Source organism: Eublepharis macularius, chromosome 2, assembly GCF_028583425.1.
Source record: "Eublepharis macularius isolate TG4126 chromosome 2, MPM_Emac_v1.0, whole genome shotgun sequence".
NCBI classification, from domain to species: domain Eukaryota; kingdom Metazoa; phylum Chordata; class Lepidosauria; order Squamata; family Eublepharidae; genus Eublepharis; species Eublepharis macularius.
In genome coordinates, this window is record NC_072791.1 from 11,096,737 (window position 1) to 11,116,654 (window position 19,918).

Genomic DNA, 19,918 nt, shown 5'->3' on the forward strand with positions numbered 1-19,918 from the left:
GAGGTCTGGACTGACTGTCCAAAAGAGCACCACATCTGTAGACCCAGTTTCGTAAGTTGGTGCCATTACTTTGTATTGTGATAGCCTTTGGCCATATACAATTAAACCTACTACTGCACTACACACAGTTGACATTTGCAGGTTTCCAACATACAGAAATCAAGTAGCTTCATCGGGTCATACCCCGCCCCCCCACAAACTTCACTAAGGATCTCCACCATGATAACTAGGGGCACCATGGGTCCACAGACACCTTTCTTAGTGGCCAACAAGTGTTTCTGGGGAGGCCCTGGAGGGGTTTTTATTCAGCAAGGCTTCTGATTGGCTGTGCAGATTTTTAAAAATGTTACTTCAGCAGCAGCTGCCACCACGCCACAAAGATCTTCCCTGCGTAACTGAAGGTAAGCTGCTGCAGCCATTGTATGTCTGGCTCTGCCTTCTGCATCAGCTGTTTTGTGACAGCCATTTGAGGCTGTGGCCCATCATGCTGTGTCGGAATTCCAAAGGTGCCCGCAGGCTCAAAAACGCAGGGGACACCCCCTAAACAGAAGGAATAAAATAAGGCAGCATTCAAAGGCATGGAATAGAAAAGATACGCTATTGCATATAGAGTCCCTAGGACTTCAAAACTAAAAAATAGGAGATGGTAACAATAAGTCGTAGAAAACTGACTTTATTCCTTAACAGAACAAGGCTAAAATGAGATTTTAAAATGAAAAGGTTAGACAACCCAATGATGGAGTGATATTTTAAAAAAACAGAACATGACTGCTACCTCTGCTATGCGTTCTTCAGCCGTTACTCTTGCTTTTCGCTCTTCTATTAATCTGCATTGACATTCTTCATAGTCCATCTACCAGAAAGAAGGTCATGATCTCTTGAATAATATGCCAATATCACTCTATGCTTATTGGACTCAAACCAGAATATACTGGTACATTACATTCTGAAAATCAGATAGTAAAGTATACAGTCTTCTCTCAAAACTCAAGAGATTGGATCCAAAAGATTAATTCTGTTAACAGAAGGGCATTTTTTAAAATCTAGCCCATTAAAAAAAAAAACAGATCAAGTTAGACCAATTTAACATGTTGCCATGACTTTATACAGAGCGTTTGTAAAATTTGCAGCGGTCTTAGAAATGTTAGATATAATCTCCCAAATTCTAATTTTAAAGATCAGCGCTCAGTATACTATCACTGTAATTACAAGCAACTTCACATGAATGTTAATCCAATTAAATGTCACTCGGTTATTGGGTACAACTTTGCCATCTTTGCAGCTTTCTATAGGTTTACTCTTTCAAGCAATTGATTCCCTCTAGTGGACCTTGCTTGAAACATCTTCTAAGCTGGAAGAAACTGCTTATTTGTTCAGAAAAAAAAAGCGAACCACTGTAAGAGGAACGGACTATTTATTATGTAGTTTCATTTTTTACACATCTCTCTTTTCTGACCAATTAAAGAGAGACCTTATGAAAAACTTTATGAACATGGAGACTTGCAAAGTAAATGGTAATGAGTTAGAGAAACCAATGGTTGATTCAGGCTCAAAACACATGAGACAAAATACCTAGATTCAACTCGTGTTCTCTTACCTAAAGGTTTGCCGGGAAGTGTAGGTGTCCTTGCAGCTTAAAGTTTAGCATTTACAGTGCAGGCGTCCTTGCAGCTTAAAGTTTAGCATTTACAATGCAGGCGTCCTTGCAGCTTAAAGTTTAGCATTTACAGTGCAGGCGTCCTTGCAGCTTAAAGTTTAGCACTTACAGTGCAGGCGTCCTTGCAGCTTAAAGTTTAGCATTTACAGAGCAGCGAGGAGGGAAGTGCAGGCGTGGGGCGACTTTCCTCCCACTCTCAAGGTGCATCACGGCATTTCCCCTTCCCCTCACCCGGCCTGGCCCTGCAGAGCGACGCCTGGCTGCACCGGGAGACTTTAAGCTGCAAGGACCCCCGCACATCCCTCTCTGCTGCTCTGTAAATGCTAAACTTTAAGCTGCAAGGACACTTGCACTTCTCCCTGCTGCTCTGTAAATGCTAAACTTTAAGCTGCAAGGACGCCTACACTTCCCGACAAACCTTTAGGTAAGAGAACACGAGTTGAATCTAGGTATTTCATCTCGTGCATTTCGACTGTTAGTGTAAGGCAGTTTCTTAAGCAGCTCTGGTTCACCAGAACAAGCATTTCTTAAATTTGTTATTCTTCGCAAAAACGTAACAGTTTAAGTTCTAATTTCATATTTTAATTATTTCGTATTTTAATAAGTTTCTCCAGTTATTATGTCTTCAAGACACACAGCATGGTCACACTGAATTATCTTTACTAATCAAAGAACACCACTGTGTGCATCCAAGGAAATACAACTGAAGCCAGTATATTCTCAGATGTTTGCAAATGGGTTCCCAGTTTGAGTCAAACTACTCTTGGGTTAACAGTTACTTACCTCATTACCTATGGGACTTGTAGCAGCAAAAGCTACTGAAAGTACCAGTTGCACGTATGGCTTTACATGACTAGATTAATAATTATTACTCACTTGGAATATTTATTATCTATTCTTTTAATACATGTTGTAAAGTTTTGCTATGCAAATTATTGTATGTTTTATTTCTGCAAATTAACATGAGATTCTAAATGTATGTTGCTATGGTTTAAAATGCAGGCCTCTAAGGCAAGAAAGAAGGTCGCCTGGACGGGTTAGTGAAATGTTTTTCACTGAATGGTAGCTGTAACGTAAGGGGGGGGAGTGAAATGGGTTGTGGAAAGGGAGAGAGGAGGAGTGAAGTGCCAGAGTCAGAACTTGATTCTCGAAAGCTTATGCTACAATAAAATTGGTTAGTCTTAAAGGTGCTACTGGACTCTTTTTGATTTTGCTACCACAGACTAACACGGCTAACTCCTCTGCATCAAGGAAAGACTGTTTCTCTTACGTGGAAGATATTAGCCTAAGTGGCAAATAAGGGCAACACTCCTTTGTGACTTAAAGTGCAATCCTAAGAACTCCAGTCAAAAGCAGGAAGATCTGCAACTGTCTCGCAATCAGGAAGCAATAAATCTAAATGAAACGATTTCGCTTTTGAGCTACACTGAAATCTTCATGCTTTTACACTTAATGAACTATACTTCAGTTAAAGAAAAAAAGAGCAGTTATTTTATTTTGAACATAGGATCCCTATTACCACAGAACCACCACCCTCCCCCCCACCCCCGCCCATGCACTAACCACTGTGTTATTTTACCAGGTATAATATAGCCACCCTGTACTCCAGATTAAACTAAGAGATCTAAGGCAAGAGCTTTCGGCAGCAGAAAAAATCATTTGAGAACGTTACAAAAATCCTCTGATTTTTTGTAACGTTCTCAAATGATTTTTTCTGCTGCCAAAAGCATAATACATAATACAGGCAGCATAATACATGTCATTTTAGAAAAATATAGGGAGGAGCCATTATGGATGTTACACACCCTGGGACAAATAAAGACAGTAAAACATTACACACGTCTACTCTGCTCTTCCCTCCTATGTAGGACCCCTAAGGAACTACACAAATACGAAGTAATAAAGTTAGCTGGGAGATAAATACAAATCAAGTAAAATTAGTCATGAGCGTAGAACAATTATAAGCAAAATAGTCATCGCCAAAACCAAACCACCACAATTTAAACTTCCAAAACTCAATGAAGAAGGGCCATTTAATGCAGCCGTCTAGATACTAATGTGAGGGGAACCAAGCTGGCCTCAGTTGCCAGGGTATGCCAAAAACATAGCACTGATATGGAAAAGGTCTTCTCATGATCATCTGACACAAAGGCACACCAGAAAAGGGTATCACAAAACTACCTTATTGTTCAAAGTGACCTGTGTCAGAAAATGTGGCCCTTGAGATCCTCTGGTCCCAGACCAACTAGGGCTTTTAAAAGGTCAGAATCAGCAGTCTGTATCTGAACATTTATAATTGGAAGTCTTTTTTTGAAATTGTATTCTAGATGCTGTTTTGAAAATATCAGTACTTTCTCAGCAAACACATCAAGAGTGATTGGCAGTCCACTTTATTAGCTGAGATCCAGTTAGTAAAATGGCATCACAAATTAATATTGTCCTTTGGGCAATTAAAAGGACAGCAACCATACCTTTAATTGATGGTGCTGCTTTAAACTAATTATTTCTGGAGATTTTGAGTCATCAGTATCACAAACAACAGCATCATCGGTCTCCTCGATTTCAGACGAAGAAGCGCTTTCCACAGTAACTTTCAAAGGAATACCAGCCTGTTTACATCAAGAGGACACAATAGGATTATCGACTTGCATCTAGTTATACCAATTTTATTTTAAAATTGTTTGAGTTAGGTATCTTTCCTCCAAACTAACACCAAAAACATGCCTCTTCCATGAACCTAGATCCCACTGCTTGTTCCTGAACATCATATGTAAATTATTACCCTTAACGGAAGTGAGGAAAATTCTTTAAGGCAAGGGTGTCAAACATATGGCCCAAGGGCTAGATCTGGCCCCTTCAGGGCTCTTTTCCAACCCACAAGCAACTTGGGGAAAGGGCAGGAGGCTTTTGAATTCCATATTCCCCAAACTTTACGAGAACGGGGCAGTGCGGAGAAGTCTCTCTTCCTCTCTCTCGTATCTGCATTAGGAATGGTGTGCAGCAGTGGCAACAGCAGCAGCTTAGGCGAGAGGTGGTGCGCTGGCAGCTCTCAAGAGAAGAAGCCAGTAGGGAAGGTAGTTGGTGTGGTTCAGAGCAGAGCTGAGCTGTAGCCACGCCCACCCACCCCCAGTCACGGCCTTGATCTCCGGCATCACCAAGCCCTTCTGCTTTGCTGGGTGTCATGAGGGAACAGTGCTGGTGGGGGAGGTGGTGAGGAAATGCCGTATTAGGAGCCCTCAGAGCCAGTGGAGAGACAGAGGAGGTGGGAGAATGCAAGGCAAGGAGTGATTAGGAGGGTGGGTGGTGGGGAGGCAGCTCAGTTGGACTTGTGTCCCAACTAAGACTCTCTCCATGGCTCCCTGCCTGTCCTGTCCTCTGCTTGGCTTGGATGGATGGCCTGGAAGATGGCTCCTTATCTCGACACAACCAACCTGGCCACCTGGATCCATGCCATGGTAACATCCAAACTTGACTACTGTTATGCACTATACACAGGTCTCCCATCTAAACTAACTAGGAGACTCCAATTGGTGCAAAATGCTGCAGCTCGACTGTTAGCAGGAGTGAGCAGGAGCTTGAACATCACTCCCATCCTACAGTCACTCCATTCAGTCACCGTGCTCAATTCAAAGTATTGGTTATTACAAAGCTCTTCTTGGCCCGACATACCTACGGGAGCCCCTCCCTCCCTATGACCCTCCACAGCAGCTTTGCTCATCCGAACAGGGTCTCTTGCAGGTGCCAGCCTGCACATGGGTGAAATCAAGAGCAGCCCATACACGGGCTTTTTCTGTGGTGGCCCCTACCCTGTGGAACGGCCTGCCTTAGGAGGCCAGGAGAGCCCCCACGCTCCTGGCTTTCCGCAAATAATATTCAAAAAGGCTTTTTACTCAGATAGGAGGGCAGTATTGTAGGGAGGGGGGTCTCAGATGCTTCGCTACTGAGTTAGGGACCATAGACTTCACCATTATGTTGCCTTACATATTATCTGTTGCTTTAAATATCTACTCCTATATACTACCTGTGCTTCACGTCGTCTAATGTCAGTCCTAGAATTGATTATGTTCTGTTTCAGCAATTCTGAATTGGATCCTAACTAATGCCATGTCTTTGTAAAATCTTATGGAAACGTCCTTGATACTGACTACTAATCTCATACTATGTAATCCACCTTGATTCTCAGTGAGAAAGGCGGACTATAAATCAATCAATCAATCAATCAGAGCCTTTCCAGGGGAGCAGTCAGGACACACCAGGTGGAAAAGCAAAGGGGGTTCTCAGTGGCTCCCTGCCCAGAACAGTTTGGCAGATGTGGGGACTTGTGAGGCTGCTTCAGCTCCTCAGGAGTGTGTATTCATGCGGAGAGGAGGAGGAAGAGAATATTCATGCCATAAAACCTTTATAATATTCAGAGAATGGAGTAAAGTTCTTTTCTGCCAGCAGGCAGCTTCAGGCTTCCTTCTGAGTTCCATGATGCTGCTGCCATTTGGGGTTCAGATTTAGAGCCCAGTCAATGTGCTACATTTCATTACTTTCATAGCTATCTGGTAGTGGCAACTCGATGCGTTTTTATGCACTTACATTCATGAGGATGTTTCCTAACTGTAGTTAATATATATGCAGTATTAATTATGCAAGCAAGACAAGGGCAATGAGTTCACAGCAGATTCTGCTTTGTCCTTTTGGCTATTGTGTACGTTGTATTGCTACCACACAGGTGGTTAGTTGTGTTGGTCTGCATTAAAACAGCAGCATTTGAGTCCAGGGGCACCTCAGGAATGAACAAGATTTTCAGAGTGTAAGCTAAAGGTGGGTGGGGTGTTACAAGGGAGGGCGTCAGGATGAGAAGGTACAATGCAACTTGATTAGAGCAGAAATTAGCACCTGTAGGGAGATTAAGAATCCTAAAGTTATCCATTAGATAATCTGCTACAAGACAGACTCAAACAAAACAACATCACTGGTGGTCACATACAGTTCTCAGCTCAAACCAGTTCAACACATCATCAGTGCCTTGCAAACTATGCTGAACAAAGCATTGGAAGGCAAACCTTCTCTTGCCCACAGACAGCCCCCAAACCTTAAACAACTTCTCAGTCATAATAATGTACTTCCCAACACTGACACGGAATCTGGGACCCAAGTCTGCAATAAGCCAAGAAGCCAACTCTGTCCCATATTTACTCTGACTGCACGACCACTGGACCTAACAATACAAGTTATACCAACTCATGGTCGTTCACTTGTTCACCTTCCAATGCTATATATACACCACCAAGTGCCAGCAGTGCCCTTCTACTCTCTACATTGGACAAACAGGTCAGTCCCTATGCAAAAGAATAAATGGACATAAATTTGACATTAGAAACCACAACACTCAAAAGCCAGTAGGAGAATATTTTAATCTTCCAAGACATTCCATTGCTGACTTAAAAGTGCCTGTCCTCAAACACAGAAACCTCAAAAGGAGATTACAAAATGAGACTGCTGAAACGGAGTTTATTCAGAAGCTTACAACGGACCCCCTGGGGCTGAACAAAGATTTAAGATTCTTACCACACTACAGATGCTCATTTCCTGTCTAATCAAGTTGCATTGTACCGTTACATCCTGATGCCGTCCCTTATAACACCTTGTCTACCTTTGGCTGGGATATAATGGCTCAAGGAAGTCCATTCCTACTCGTGTCTGAAGAAGGGAGCCCTGACTCTTAAAAGCTTACACTCTGAAAATCTTGCTGGTCTTTAAGGTGACACTGGACTCAAATTTTGCTGTTGTTTAGCAAAGCGTTCCTGTGGCTATACTATTGTGATCCATAAAAAGATTGCATTTATGGATTATTCCCACCATTATGCAGTTATCACCTCATCTGTCTTACACTGAATCTTTACCTAATAAGCATGTTTGTATTTTGAGTAAAATATTATTAATTAGGTTTGCCTGTGTCATTGATAAAGTTTGTATCTCCGGTAACTGGCATTAAATTTTATGGTACACAAGGCCCAGCCTGACAAAGTAACATTTCTGTCAAATCTGGCCCAAATGAGTTCGACAGCCCTACTTTAAGGGATTGTTAAGAGAGACATGAACAGTCCTCCACTAAAAACCAACGAAAAGCTTTTCTTCAGTCAAGAATTATTTAAAAATCACAATGTTACCTGAATTTGCAGTGGCAAGTCATGGATATTATTCACGGATGAAGCCCTAAAAACAATACAATGTTTTAGGGGGAAAAGAGTTTTGGTAAGAGTTAGCAGTATCAATTCAAAGATTTACTTTAAAAAGAAAATCTTACTTCATCTTATCCAAATATACAACTTAATACCCTTTATGCGTAAGACATGAAACTCTAAGAAATATACCGTATTATCCAAAAATTATTTGACTACCCCACATAAGAATCCTAAGAATAAACAGCGACACGTGGCATTTTTTCATTGCCTTTACGTTACCTGTGCCGCTTTGCACGTTCTGCAGTCCGCCAAGGCAGGAATCCCTGAGCTCCTGGGGACAATGGCTTTGGAGCATCGCTCTCTTGATCACACGAAGTTATCTTACCAGGGCTTATGGGCTTTTTTGATGCAAATCCTGTATTAAACAAGAGAAAGTCACAAAGAAAGGTTGCTATAAATATAATGTAGCAGGGAAAATGTATTTTCAAAATTGGGAGTATGGATGGCACTGGATTTCCACCCTTAATCAAAAATTAAGTCTACAAACGTTGCCAACAGTAGCAGCAATTAAAAACCTGAGGACTTCATTTTGACTTCTGCAGACGATGAAGCCTTCCTCTCCCTCACTGGCACATGGAACGCATCAGGCAGCCCTCATTCTCTAGTATCCTCAAAACAACACACTGAGAACCACATAAACTACACTTTAAAAGCACGTTTAAGAAAAAAATGTTTTTATTTGTACACGGTTCAGTGTCAGAAGACAGATTATTCTATAGAGCAATAGCTCAAAAAGTCCTGACCCAAGTTCTAATCAATTTCCCCCCTTTGTTAGAAAGGGAGTCTCCACTAGAGGCAGCAATAAACTTATTGGTTGGTAACTTCTAGCCAAAAAACTATCTCAACAGTGTTGTGAAGGAGCCTGGAAAAACTTTCAGAACTGCTCATAGAAATAGAAAAGAGCATCACACAAAACATGAATTTCTGGTATTCAATGGAAAAATCGCCAAAAGGTTTTACTGGCTATGATCTCAGAGTGGCACCTCTCGAAAATAAGAGTCAAAACCTGTTCAATTTTATACCTAAAATAACTATGACAATTGTATTGCTTTGGGGTCACTCAGCCAATAAAAGATCCAGAGGCGTTAGCTGTGTTAGTCTGTAGTAGCAAAATAGTAAAGAGTCCAGTGGCACCTTTAAGACTAACCAACTTTATTGTAGCATAAGCTTTCGAGAGCACCCTGCATCTGATGAAGAGAGCTGTGGCTCTCGAAAGCTTATGCTGCAATAAAGTTGGTTAGTCTTAAAGCAGCCAATCAAAGTTCCTAGTGCTCTGGGGGAAATTGTAGAGGTTATGTCAGATATCTTACAGAAAAAAGTGATTAGGAACCCAGAATTGTTGTTATTAAGTATGAACCTAGAACAATTTGATAGAATGGACAGAACAATGGTGTTCTATATGATTACTGTGGCTAGGATGTCCTATGCGCAGTTGTGGAAGACTCAAGAGATACCATCAGTGGAAGATTGGATTCTGAAACTACTAAATATGGCAGAAATGGACAAGCTAACAAGGAATTTGAAAGAACAAGATACTGTGGAATATGTTAAGAGTTGGGAGAAACTTAAGAATTATGTGAAAAAAAAGTGGGACATGAAAGGCAAAATGTGGTCTTTGGATAATTGTTAAGAGGGGGGAATGGATCTTTGCTTTAGATTAGTTAGAGGTGAAAATATGGATAGTATATAAGTAAGAATGATATAGTATATTTTATATTATAATCTTGAAAGTAGTTTTAGATTTATTTTAAATATGGCAGATATAGATATGTTATACTATATATTATGATACAGAAAGTAATATTATAAGAGATAGCGATGTATTGTAGATGAAGGGAATGGAAAACTGTTGGAAGTCAACTGAAAAGGGGGGGAAATGGGTGGGAGTGACATAACGGGATGGATGTTTATATTGAATATTATGATTTGTGTATACTGACCCATCCAATTAATTTTTTTTTTTTTTTAGAAAAAGTTCCTAGTGCTCTAAGGTATCCTAGAGGCTAACTGGCTGAGGAGAAGCAGAAATGATTCTTCAAGCGCCAACCTTTTGAAAGAGAGAGATGGAGAGCGTCTTCCCAAGAATTTTCACATTAAATAAGAAATGAGAGAAAATCTCAAAAAAAAATTCAAATTCACCATTTGAAGAATACTGATGTAAAAAGAAAATTCAATTTAATCTAAATAGAAACTGTTTTCCCTTCTGCAAACTGCAAAGCAAGTTCCACACACAGCACATTTGTAAACAGTCCTGGGCAGAAAAGTTTCTCAGTGACTTCATGTAGAAGAGCTGGATCTTGACCAAATTGTGGTCACCTGAAAAAAAAATGTTAACGGGGAAACAGTTTTCTTCCTGCCTGTCTTCTGCACAGCTTCATAAACATTTATAAGACTTAATGATAACTGAACAGTGTATGTAAGGAACTCCTTCCATGCTCATTAACCCTCAAATGCCCTTTTAAACACTGTTTTACAGAAATGTAACAAACATGAGCAGTCAAGCCGCAACAGGAAATACAATGACTTGGTTGTATTTCACATAGTAGCCACTGGAGGACAGTATTGCTGAGATCTCAGGGAAAATTTCTACAGCCCAAAAACACCTTTAAAGCCTGTTGGTATATATATTCAGCTCGACCTAAATGCCACCAGGATTTCCATCGTAGTAAACAGTCAGAATGCAATCATGCAGCCCAAATCTATCCATATTTAGGGAAAAAATCCACTAAGACCAGAGAGGTTTATGACATAGACTGAGAGTCAAACTACATTTATATTGGGATTTATGAGTGGATCTCAAGATACGTACTTTAAACGTAAAAAGTCGCTGTTGTTTTGGCCCCAATGCGAAACTGGTGCTACAGCGAGGAGTCTAACCCCTTCCCCCTCACCACGTCTTAGTATAAACTGACCATCTATTCCCAAGCTGCTATTAACTATGGCAGGGGAAAAGACCCACATGTAGGTTTGCCTTTTTCAGTCAGGGCTCCTAGCAGCACTGGAGGCCAGTGTCTACCAGGAGAAGGGCAAACTAAAGAAAGTTAAAGGTCACAACTATCTATATTAACACCACTGTCCCAATCAATGACCACCTCTCCTAATATGTGCAGTTCGGCCCAAATGGTATAACTGGAATTCCCATAAATGTTACTATTTTGCATGCTTACCTCTATGTCTCCAAATTACTGAAGCAAAAGTAGAAAAAATAGCCACATAGATAAATTAAACAAGACCCAGAAATTGTATTCATTTCAAGTAATGTTTAAACATCTTGGGCCGTATTTACACGATTCACTCAAGAATTAACAAAATTGTTACAAGGCTTCCACACCAACTCTAAAGCTCACATTTGACAGATCTTTTTCTACACAAACCTTAACAGCTCATCCGGTCAGCACAAACCACACCAAGTCACCCATGGAGAGAATGATGGACACACACACACCCCACACACACAATGCATATACATATTTTAAATGAGCTTATATCCTGAAACCATTTAGAATGGAAGGCTAAAATGTATTTATGCTTACAGAATGTAAACTGTAATTAGAAGAATGAGAGTAACATAACATTCTTGGGCCTCAAAGCTGTGTAGTCTCAGAGGAAATACTTTCAAAACAGATGCAACGCTGAAATTTGGATTATGTTTAAACCAAAACGCACCAATTACTTGAACAGTCTAAAAACTCAGCAATTCTTAAAACTAAAGTCACCTTTCTTAGTTATCAAATCATTAATAAAAACAACTTACTTCAACCAAAGAACATATGGTATTATTTACTGCACAAAATCAGCACAAACTGTATGATTATACTATACAGAATATTCATATTTATTTTCTTCTGTGTCTGCCCTGAGCCCTCAAAACAAGACAATCTAGAACATCAAACTCTTTAAAAGTAACTGGCAGCTGGAAAAGTATTTGAATTGTTATTTAATGTGTTGGTTCCTTCCTCTTAGAATTGTTTAATCAAGACAGTTCTTGATCTGCAGTTAAAATTATGATTTCTAGAGAATGCAAACCAGGAGTATACATTTCAAGTGGTTAAAATATTTACTGAAAATCAATATGTCATCTAAAAATATGATCAGTTAGGGGTGTACAATCCAGATACGGGAAAAAGCCAGATTTTGGCCAATCTGGCTGAATCCGGCTTTCCCGAATCAACTCAGAATCTGGGATCCAATCCAGGAAAATCAAGAAAACATGGCTTCAGCCTCAAGCTGGCTCCTTCCTGGGCTTCTCCCACTTTACTTTCAAGAAGGGAAGGGGATCCATTCAGGAGCTCTATTTGTATGCCTGGTTTCTGTGACTGACACTGGTTCAGTTGGGCTACGTTGCAACAGTGCCCCTGCCTTTAGTTTGGTTTGAGTGGAATTGTCTGTTTTGATACGAGTCTCTGGTTTGATGTTGGTCGCCTTGATTCACTTCTGACGAAGAGAGCTGTGGTTCTTGAAAGCTTGTACTACAATAAAGGCCGATTCCAGACGGCCCTCCCCATCCCGAAACGTCGCGCGGAAAACGCGACATATCGCGTTTTCTTGCGCGAGTTTTGCACGACATCGCGCAAGAAAACGCGCTATTTCGTGTTTTCCGCGCGACGACGCGCGACATTTCGGGATGGGGAGGGCCGTCTGGAATCGGCCAAAGTTTGTTAGACCTAAAGATGCTACTGGACTCTTTACTATTTTGATTCACTTTGGTTCTGTTGGGCTTCCTCCTGCATTTGAGAGTGTGCCTTTGGCCACTGGCAGTCTTGCCTTGTATATTTCTGTCTGGGAGCCTGCTTGGAAATGTTTCCCCCACAGGGAACAGTGGAGAGTGGCTCGGGGCACTTTCTTCCGGGCGTCCAAACTTCCTGAAGCTTTAGGGGTCTGTCAGGAGGACTGTCAGGAGCAGATTCCTTGCAAATTTGGTGGAATTGCTTGAAAAATGCCACCCCAGCCCACCAGATAGTTGTCCCCATAAGGAATAATGGCTGAATAAATCCGGGGTTCTCCGATCTGTCATAACCAAATCTTCCAGATTTCAGAAATCCCAGATTTCGGGGGTATCCCTGAAACCCAGATCCAAATTCCCCAGATCTCTTTTTCGTATGTGCACACCCCTATGGTCAATAAGGAAAAGATAACCATGGTATTAGGGGTATTTACCGAACACTGGCATACACCCCTCCTAAATATATTTTTATTACAAAATGCTGATAGGGCCTTTTTATTTACTAGCTAGCTTAGTTTTAGATACGGAATAGTGTCGTCTTTAAAATTCTAATGTTTTAGCAACTTCTTCCCTAATACAACAAGAGATCAACTTGTAGAAAAGAGCTAAATACTTACCAATGCGAATAGTGGCCTTTCCTTTCCGACCATTTCCTAGGACAACAGTTCTTTTTTTTGTTTTGTTTTTAAGATCTTTTGAGGATGGAGATGGAAGCCACTTGTACTGGCATGTCAGAGGATGGGGAGAAAGAAGTATTTTCGTTTACTGAACTTAATTTTCAAGTTTATTTACTCACACCGAACCCACAGGTTGGGCAGGCACCGTTAACTTTTAATCAAAGTCAATACATATATGCATTCCAAATCAATAGGCTTTTACAGACCCTGCTGCTCATTTCTGACCAGCCATTCACTGCCAGTCCCAGATCTTTATGTTTCAAACAGCCACTCTGCATAAATACATGCATGTAGAGGATTCCACAAGATAAGCCCTGTATACAAGACAGCCCCAGCCTATCAAAACTGGATGGGACCAGTAACATTTAATATAATAGAAAGGTGGTCATATTATGTACATCAAAAGCTTTGCACCCACAGCGCCAGCCTACCCTTAGATCTATTCATGCTCACTCTGGAATGAGCCTTAATGTGGAACAGAGGTGGTTGGAAGGGATGGGAGAGCCTGTATCAGTTTTCTCTCTTGAAAGTAATCTCTTACCTTCATCAGCACACAAGACTACTGAACCAAGGTAAGAAACTGTTAAATATTTAGGTTTTGGCTATCACATACAAAACGCTGCATGCCTTGGTCCCTCATATTTATGAGCCCACTTCTCTCCCTATGTCTTACCACAGCAGCTTCACTCATCTGAACAGGGCCTTCTTCAGGTGCCGTGCTACACATGGACAAAATCAGCAGTAGGTGCCCCTACAGTGCATTCCCTGTGGTGACTCTCGCCACATGGAATGGCCTACTTGAAGAGGTAAGGAAAACTCCTAATCATGGCCTTCCACAAACTATGCAAAACAAATTATTCAAGGCCTTTTTTAATCAGATAAGAGGGCTGTACTTTAAGGAAGTGGTTTCGAAGAGACGCATCGGTAAAGGGATAGGGACTATAGACTATACTACTATGCATTTTCTGTTGCTGTAAGTATCAACCTACTGGGTAGTTTCTGCATTATTTAATATGTCAAGTTTAGAATTGCTTATGCCGAGTTTCAGCTCCGTTAGATTTCTGCTTGTTATCAAATGTCTTTAAATTTTGCAGTATATTTTATTGCGTTGTTTATTGAATGACTCTGCTGTAGACTGCACTGACTTATACTATATAATCCGCCTTGAACCTCAGTAAGAAAAACAGACTATAAATAACACAAAAAATAAACTGATTGCTTGAGTGTTCTTAATATCGCAAGGGATAATGGTGTGGGCACAACTCAGAATTATTTTGCTCTGGCTCCATCTATCGCTGTCCTGCCCTGCACCCTACCAGCCCCACTGGGAACCAGCTGCTACATAACATTCGATAACATTCGATTTATATACCGCCCTTCAGGACAACTTAATGCCCACTCAGAGCGGTTTACAAAGTGTTATTATTACCCCACAACAATCACCCTGTGAGGTGGGTGGGGCTAAGAGAGCTCAAGAGAACTGTGACTCGCCCAAGGTCACCCAGCTGGCTTTGTGGAGGAGTGGGGAATCAAACCCGGCTCTCCAGATTAGAGTCCCGCGCTCTTAACCACTACACCAAACTGGCTCTCAGTTTGTCCCCATTAAGCATTTCAACACTGATTTACAGCAATCAGTCAGTTACTGTATCAAGTTTTGCTGATTAAGTTTCTAACATACCATAGACCTTGGTATCAAATCTGGTCAAATTTTAGCATAAATGTAAGCAGTTCTGGGTCTACAAGTGAAGATTTATTTCCAATAAAATCCCTCACTACAGACTGTCAGTACCATTAAGACTGTCTGATCGAAAGTCCTCTTACACCATACTAGTTCATAGTGAAGGTAGGAGAAACCAGAATGTTGGAATATTCCCCCCCATCTAAGAGTTCCTGCCTATGGAAATCAAGAATCTACTTCAATTTGCAAAAGATTTTTACATCAAGGAAAATGCTTAGAATTGTAAGTGGTTTTCTGATACAAACATCTCAGATCACACAGTCTTGATCTAAACTCCCTTAGTATCACCTGTACGCTCAAAAGGGCAAGTCACAAGACAGGTGTACTTCATAAGCTTTTTCTGAACTGCAGAAAAAGCTCAGTTATATAGTATCTTGGATATTTGACATACAAAAATATACAAAAGAAAATGAATGCCGAGGTCTAGTACACACAGGTGGCAACTATGTTCTGAAGAGGCTAGAACCACTGAGCATTTGATCCTCGAAAAACAGGCTCATATGAAGTATTGACAGCAATTTGAGAGGCTGTAACAGCATTAATTGCTATTGGGAAGCCTGAGTATGACAGAGAAGGATCTTCTCTACAGGTAAGAGTCGTCATGAACTTCAGCACAAACCTGAAGCAATAGCTCTGACCCACTCCATGTTGAACTTAAAAGGTGTACTAAAATTCCACCACTTTCTCTTAATTACAAAGACTGCCTCGCTCCTGCATTTTTATTAACGGAATATGCTCTTGTAAGGGCTCTATTGACCAAAACAGTTATTAAAACTCTGAGGGATTCAGGCAATGAATGGAAGACTGGCATTGGTATCAAATAACTAAGTATTCTGGGATTCTTTCACCAAACCGTCACTAAATAAACACGCCTAGAACATAAAAAGGGCCCTGCTAAAACAGACAAGTGGTCCATTTAGATTAACATCCTTTTCCACACGGTTGCTAATCAGTTGCTCCTGTCCTGAACTTACTGCCCATCACCGGGCACCCCAAGCTCTAGTATCATGGAACAGAGAGAAAAAGCTCTCTCTCCCCATAATTTTATAAACTGCTATCAAGCCCCTCCCCTAGTCTTTTTTTTCTGAACTAAAAAGTCGCAGACTCTTCTCCCTTCCCTCATAGAAAAAGTACCCTTGATCTACTTGGTTGCCCATTTCTGTACTTTTTCCAGCTCGGTGATAGCCTTTTTGAGATACAACCCCTGGAACTGTATACAGTGTTCCAAATGCAGGCACATTTCTGAACAAATGAAGTCGCCCTGGTGCTAATGCCTATCCTTGTGGGACACCACTGCTCATTTCCCTCCACTGAGTATTTCTACTCTCCGATTGCTGTCATCTAACTGATTTTTAATCCTTAAAAGGACCGGTCCTCTTATGCCATGACCACTAAGCTTACTCAAGAGGCTTTGATGAAGTACCCTGTCAAAAGCCTTTTAGAAGTCGAAAGATATGTCTGCCAGATCAACCTTATCCAGGGCCGTTTCCAGACGGCTTACCTGCCTCCGGAACGTCGCGCCATCACGAAATATCGCGTTTTCTCGCGCGTATTTCGCGTTTTCCCCACAAGATGGCGCGACGTTCCGGAGGCAGGTAAGCCGTCTGGAAACGGCCCAGGTTTGTTAACCTGCTCAAAGAATTCCAAAAACCTTCCCTTGGCAGGAAGTCTGCTGCTTCTCCTTCATCGTGCGCTGAACAGTTCTCTCTAATAACAGTTTTTACCAAATTACCTGGAACAGATGTTAGGCTAACCGGCCTCTAATTCCCAGGGTCCCCTCCGGACGCTTTTTAAAAAATTGGTGTGACGTTTGCCACTTTTCAGTCCTCAGATCAAGATTTTAGCTGATTTCAGCAAAGAGGTTACATATTCTAATTAAAAAGAGTCCAGTAGCACCTTTAAGACTAACCAACTTTATTGGGGCATAAGCTTTCGAGAATCACAGTTCTCTTCGTCAGATGCATCTGACGAAGAGAACTGTGGTTCTTGAAAGCTTATGCTGCAATGAAATTGATTAGTCTTAAAAGTGCTACTGGACTCTTTTTGATTTTGCTACTACAGACTAACACGTCTAACTCCTCTGGATCTATATTCTAATTAGGAAATCCACAATTTCATATTTGAATTCCTTAAGAAACCTCAAGTGTATGCCATCTGGTCCTGAAGACGTACTATAACATACCTCTAAGTTTGCTCCATTTGCATTCATGAGAACCTTCTCAATGACCGTCTTTATCAAAGAATGATCTACAAAGAAACAGGAATGAAGATGGTGATACGGTGTGATACGGTGCTTAGAACAATCCACTTCATCTGCCTTGTACTTGGCCAGCTTCTTTCCCCTCATTCTGAGTACTTCTGAATAAAGAGAACTACCTACGCATGAAGCCTCCACAGTTTACTACACAGCCATGCCATGGGGGCTACATCTCTCTCCCCTGGTGTTAGAGAGTTACTGACTCTTAATATGAAAGGGAAGAAAGAGCCACAGCCAATCATGCACAACACCCTTGACTAGCTCCTTGCTATACACATATGTAACATAAATCTTCTCCCACAGTTAAAGGGCTACATTACTGCACTAAGAGAGTTGAATGAATCTACTCCCCTTCGTTTAGCCAGCACTGGGCTCAGCAAGGAACTAACTAAAGATAGGAGCAACAGTTTTAAGTTACTATTACAGCTCAATGATCATGAGGGGTTGGTCTGACCACATGAAGCAGTTTGGGCTTATTGTGCTAACAGACTGGTTAAATGTTGGCACCTTAAGTAGCAGAAGTGAAGCACGCAGCAGTATTTCAACTGGGTATTCGTCGAATCAGAACCATATAAGAGTTGCTCAATCAGAGGAAGTTTATCCTACGAAGACTGTACTGAACTTCCAGAACTTGAGGAAAGGGAAGCTGGGAGTCAAACACACAGTTCAGGGCCCAGAAACAAATTACATTTATTTGAAGTCCCGTTAAAGTACCTTTTCCCATTCCAGGATGGTGAAACAAAAACACACATACCTACTAACGGATTTTTTCTAATGTCCAGCACCACTAGTGTTTTATTACTCTTAAAAGCATCCAAGAGTGATTTTGCGCCATCGTTGGAAATTCCACATTGCTGCAAATCAAGTGCTAGAATATTAAAGAGGGTAAACATCACTAAATGCTGTGATCTATTTAAGTACAGTCATAATAGCTACTTAAACTATCCACATTTCAGAGAATATGTTGCTATTCGCTCTATATTCAACTTGTGATCATTAAAACATGGAAATTTTTTAGCACCAGATTCTGTGAACTTTATATGTCCTTTGTCCACTAAAACCATTTGTCAGTCCCCTTGCCATTCATGCTCATTGCAATTCTGAACTGTCAAATGTATAGGCATCATTTGCATATATCCCACTTCCTCCACTTGAAGCCAGCTGGATGACCTTGGATCAGTCACAGCTTCTAGGAGCTCTCTCAGCCCCACTCACCTCACAGGGTGATTGTTGTGAAGATAATAATAGCATACTTTGTAAACCACTCTGAGTGGACATTAAGTTGTCCTGAAGGTGGTCTATAAATCAAATGTTGTTGTTGTTTGACAGCAACTACTTTATTTAGCGTTGGCCCAAGGAACAAATTGCTCCTGCTGGTGGAATGGAGAGAATGAACAGTCTCCATGCTACTGAATGACCACTTAATTCAAGCCTTCTCTAGAAAAAGATGACTGAGATGCCATTCGGACTTTTGAGGCAGGGAAGTAAGGAGAGCAATTTGTGATTGGTTATATGGTTAATAATAACAACAACTTTTGATTTATATACCGCCCTTCAGGACAACTTAACACGCCCTCAGAGAGGTTTACAAAGTACGTCATTATTATCCCCACAACAAAATGCCCTGTGAAGTGGGAGGGGCTGAAAGAGCTCCTGTGACTGACCCAAGGTCACCCAGCTGGCTTCAAGTGGAGAAGTGGGGAATCAAACCCGGCTCTGACTAGAGTCCTGTGCTCTTAACCACTACACCGAACTGGTTTTGTAAAATAGTGGTCTGCCGGTATCTGAGAACACAGACTGGGTTATTACTCACAGGAAAAAAAATGAAAGCATTAAAGGATCAGGCCCAAAGAGACCTCACAGAAAAGGAACCTGAAATCCTTATCCTATTATTAGAAATTAGGCCTTGAGGAATAAACAGAAATTCAGGTACACAGAGTGAAGAGAATAACCCAGAAAAGCTATTGTTCAAAGCTCTTACAATAATGTATTCCTCTACACACATCCCTACCTTTAAGCCACAGATCTTCTGCAAGGCATTCCGCTAGGACAGTAGCTCCTCGGTCACCAATAAGCATGTTGCAGTTGAGAGTGATGCGTCTCAAACCAGCCATGCAGTCTAAATCAGGTCTCCTGTAGCGCAAGCTCTCTGCCCAAGCTTCACCATGTCTTTTAATTGCCTGGTGCTTTGAAAGACAGGACCACAAAGACCCCCCCTCCCCAAAATCAGATGCTGAAAAGGTTTTGGTTAGAAGAAATAAAAATTGAATTATTTTATGGTTGAACTATAGTGGTATTTAACATGTATTTCTAATTCATTTTACTGTATGAAGACAAAGTTTGATAAAATTATTAAAGAACTACTGTTCAAACTTCTGAATAACTTTTCTTGCTGGAATCTCAGGCAAATCAAACACCAAGTTAACTCAAAAACATAAAGCTCAGTAAGGAGAACACATGTATTTTATTATCACCAGAAAAAGAAAAACATGCTTAAAGATAGCCGATAATCTTAAGGACTGCAATATTATACATGCCAACTAGTGAGCAAGTCATTCTGAACTCAGTAAGATTACATCTGAGTAAACTTATTGTAGAAATTAACCTCTTATTTCAGAAATGAACCTGTAAAC

The 19,918-nt window shown here is 41.0% G+C and overlaps 1 protein-coding gene across 1 annotated transcript in view; it reads right to left on the reverse strand.

Annotated features, from left to right (window-relative positions):
- The window catches only part of LOC129324437 (centrosomal protein of 78 kDa-like), a 30,054-nt gene that overhangs the window by 5,953 nt on the left and 4,183 nt on the right, over positions 1 to 19,918 (reverse strand). Inside the window, 8 exon segments of the mRNA XM_054971696.1 lie at positions 776 to 853; positions 4,129 to 4,266; positions 7,816 to 7,861; positions 8,110 to 8,245; positions 13,231 to 13,336; positions 17,211 to 17,275; positions 18,040 to 18,153; positions 19,297 to 19,471. Of these exon segments, the coding sequence (XP_054827671.1) occupies positions 776 to 853; positions 4,129 to 4,266; positions 7,816 to 7,861; positions 8,110 to 8,245; positions 13,231 to 13,336; positions 17,211 to 17,275; positions 18,040 to 18,153; positions 19,297 to 19,471 (858 nt within the window).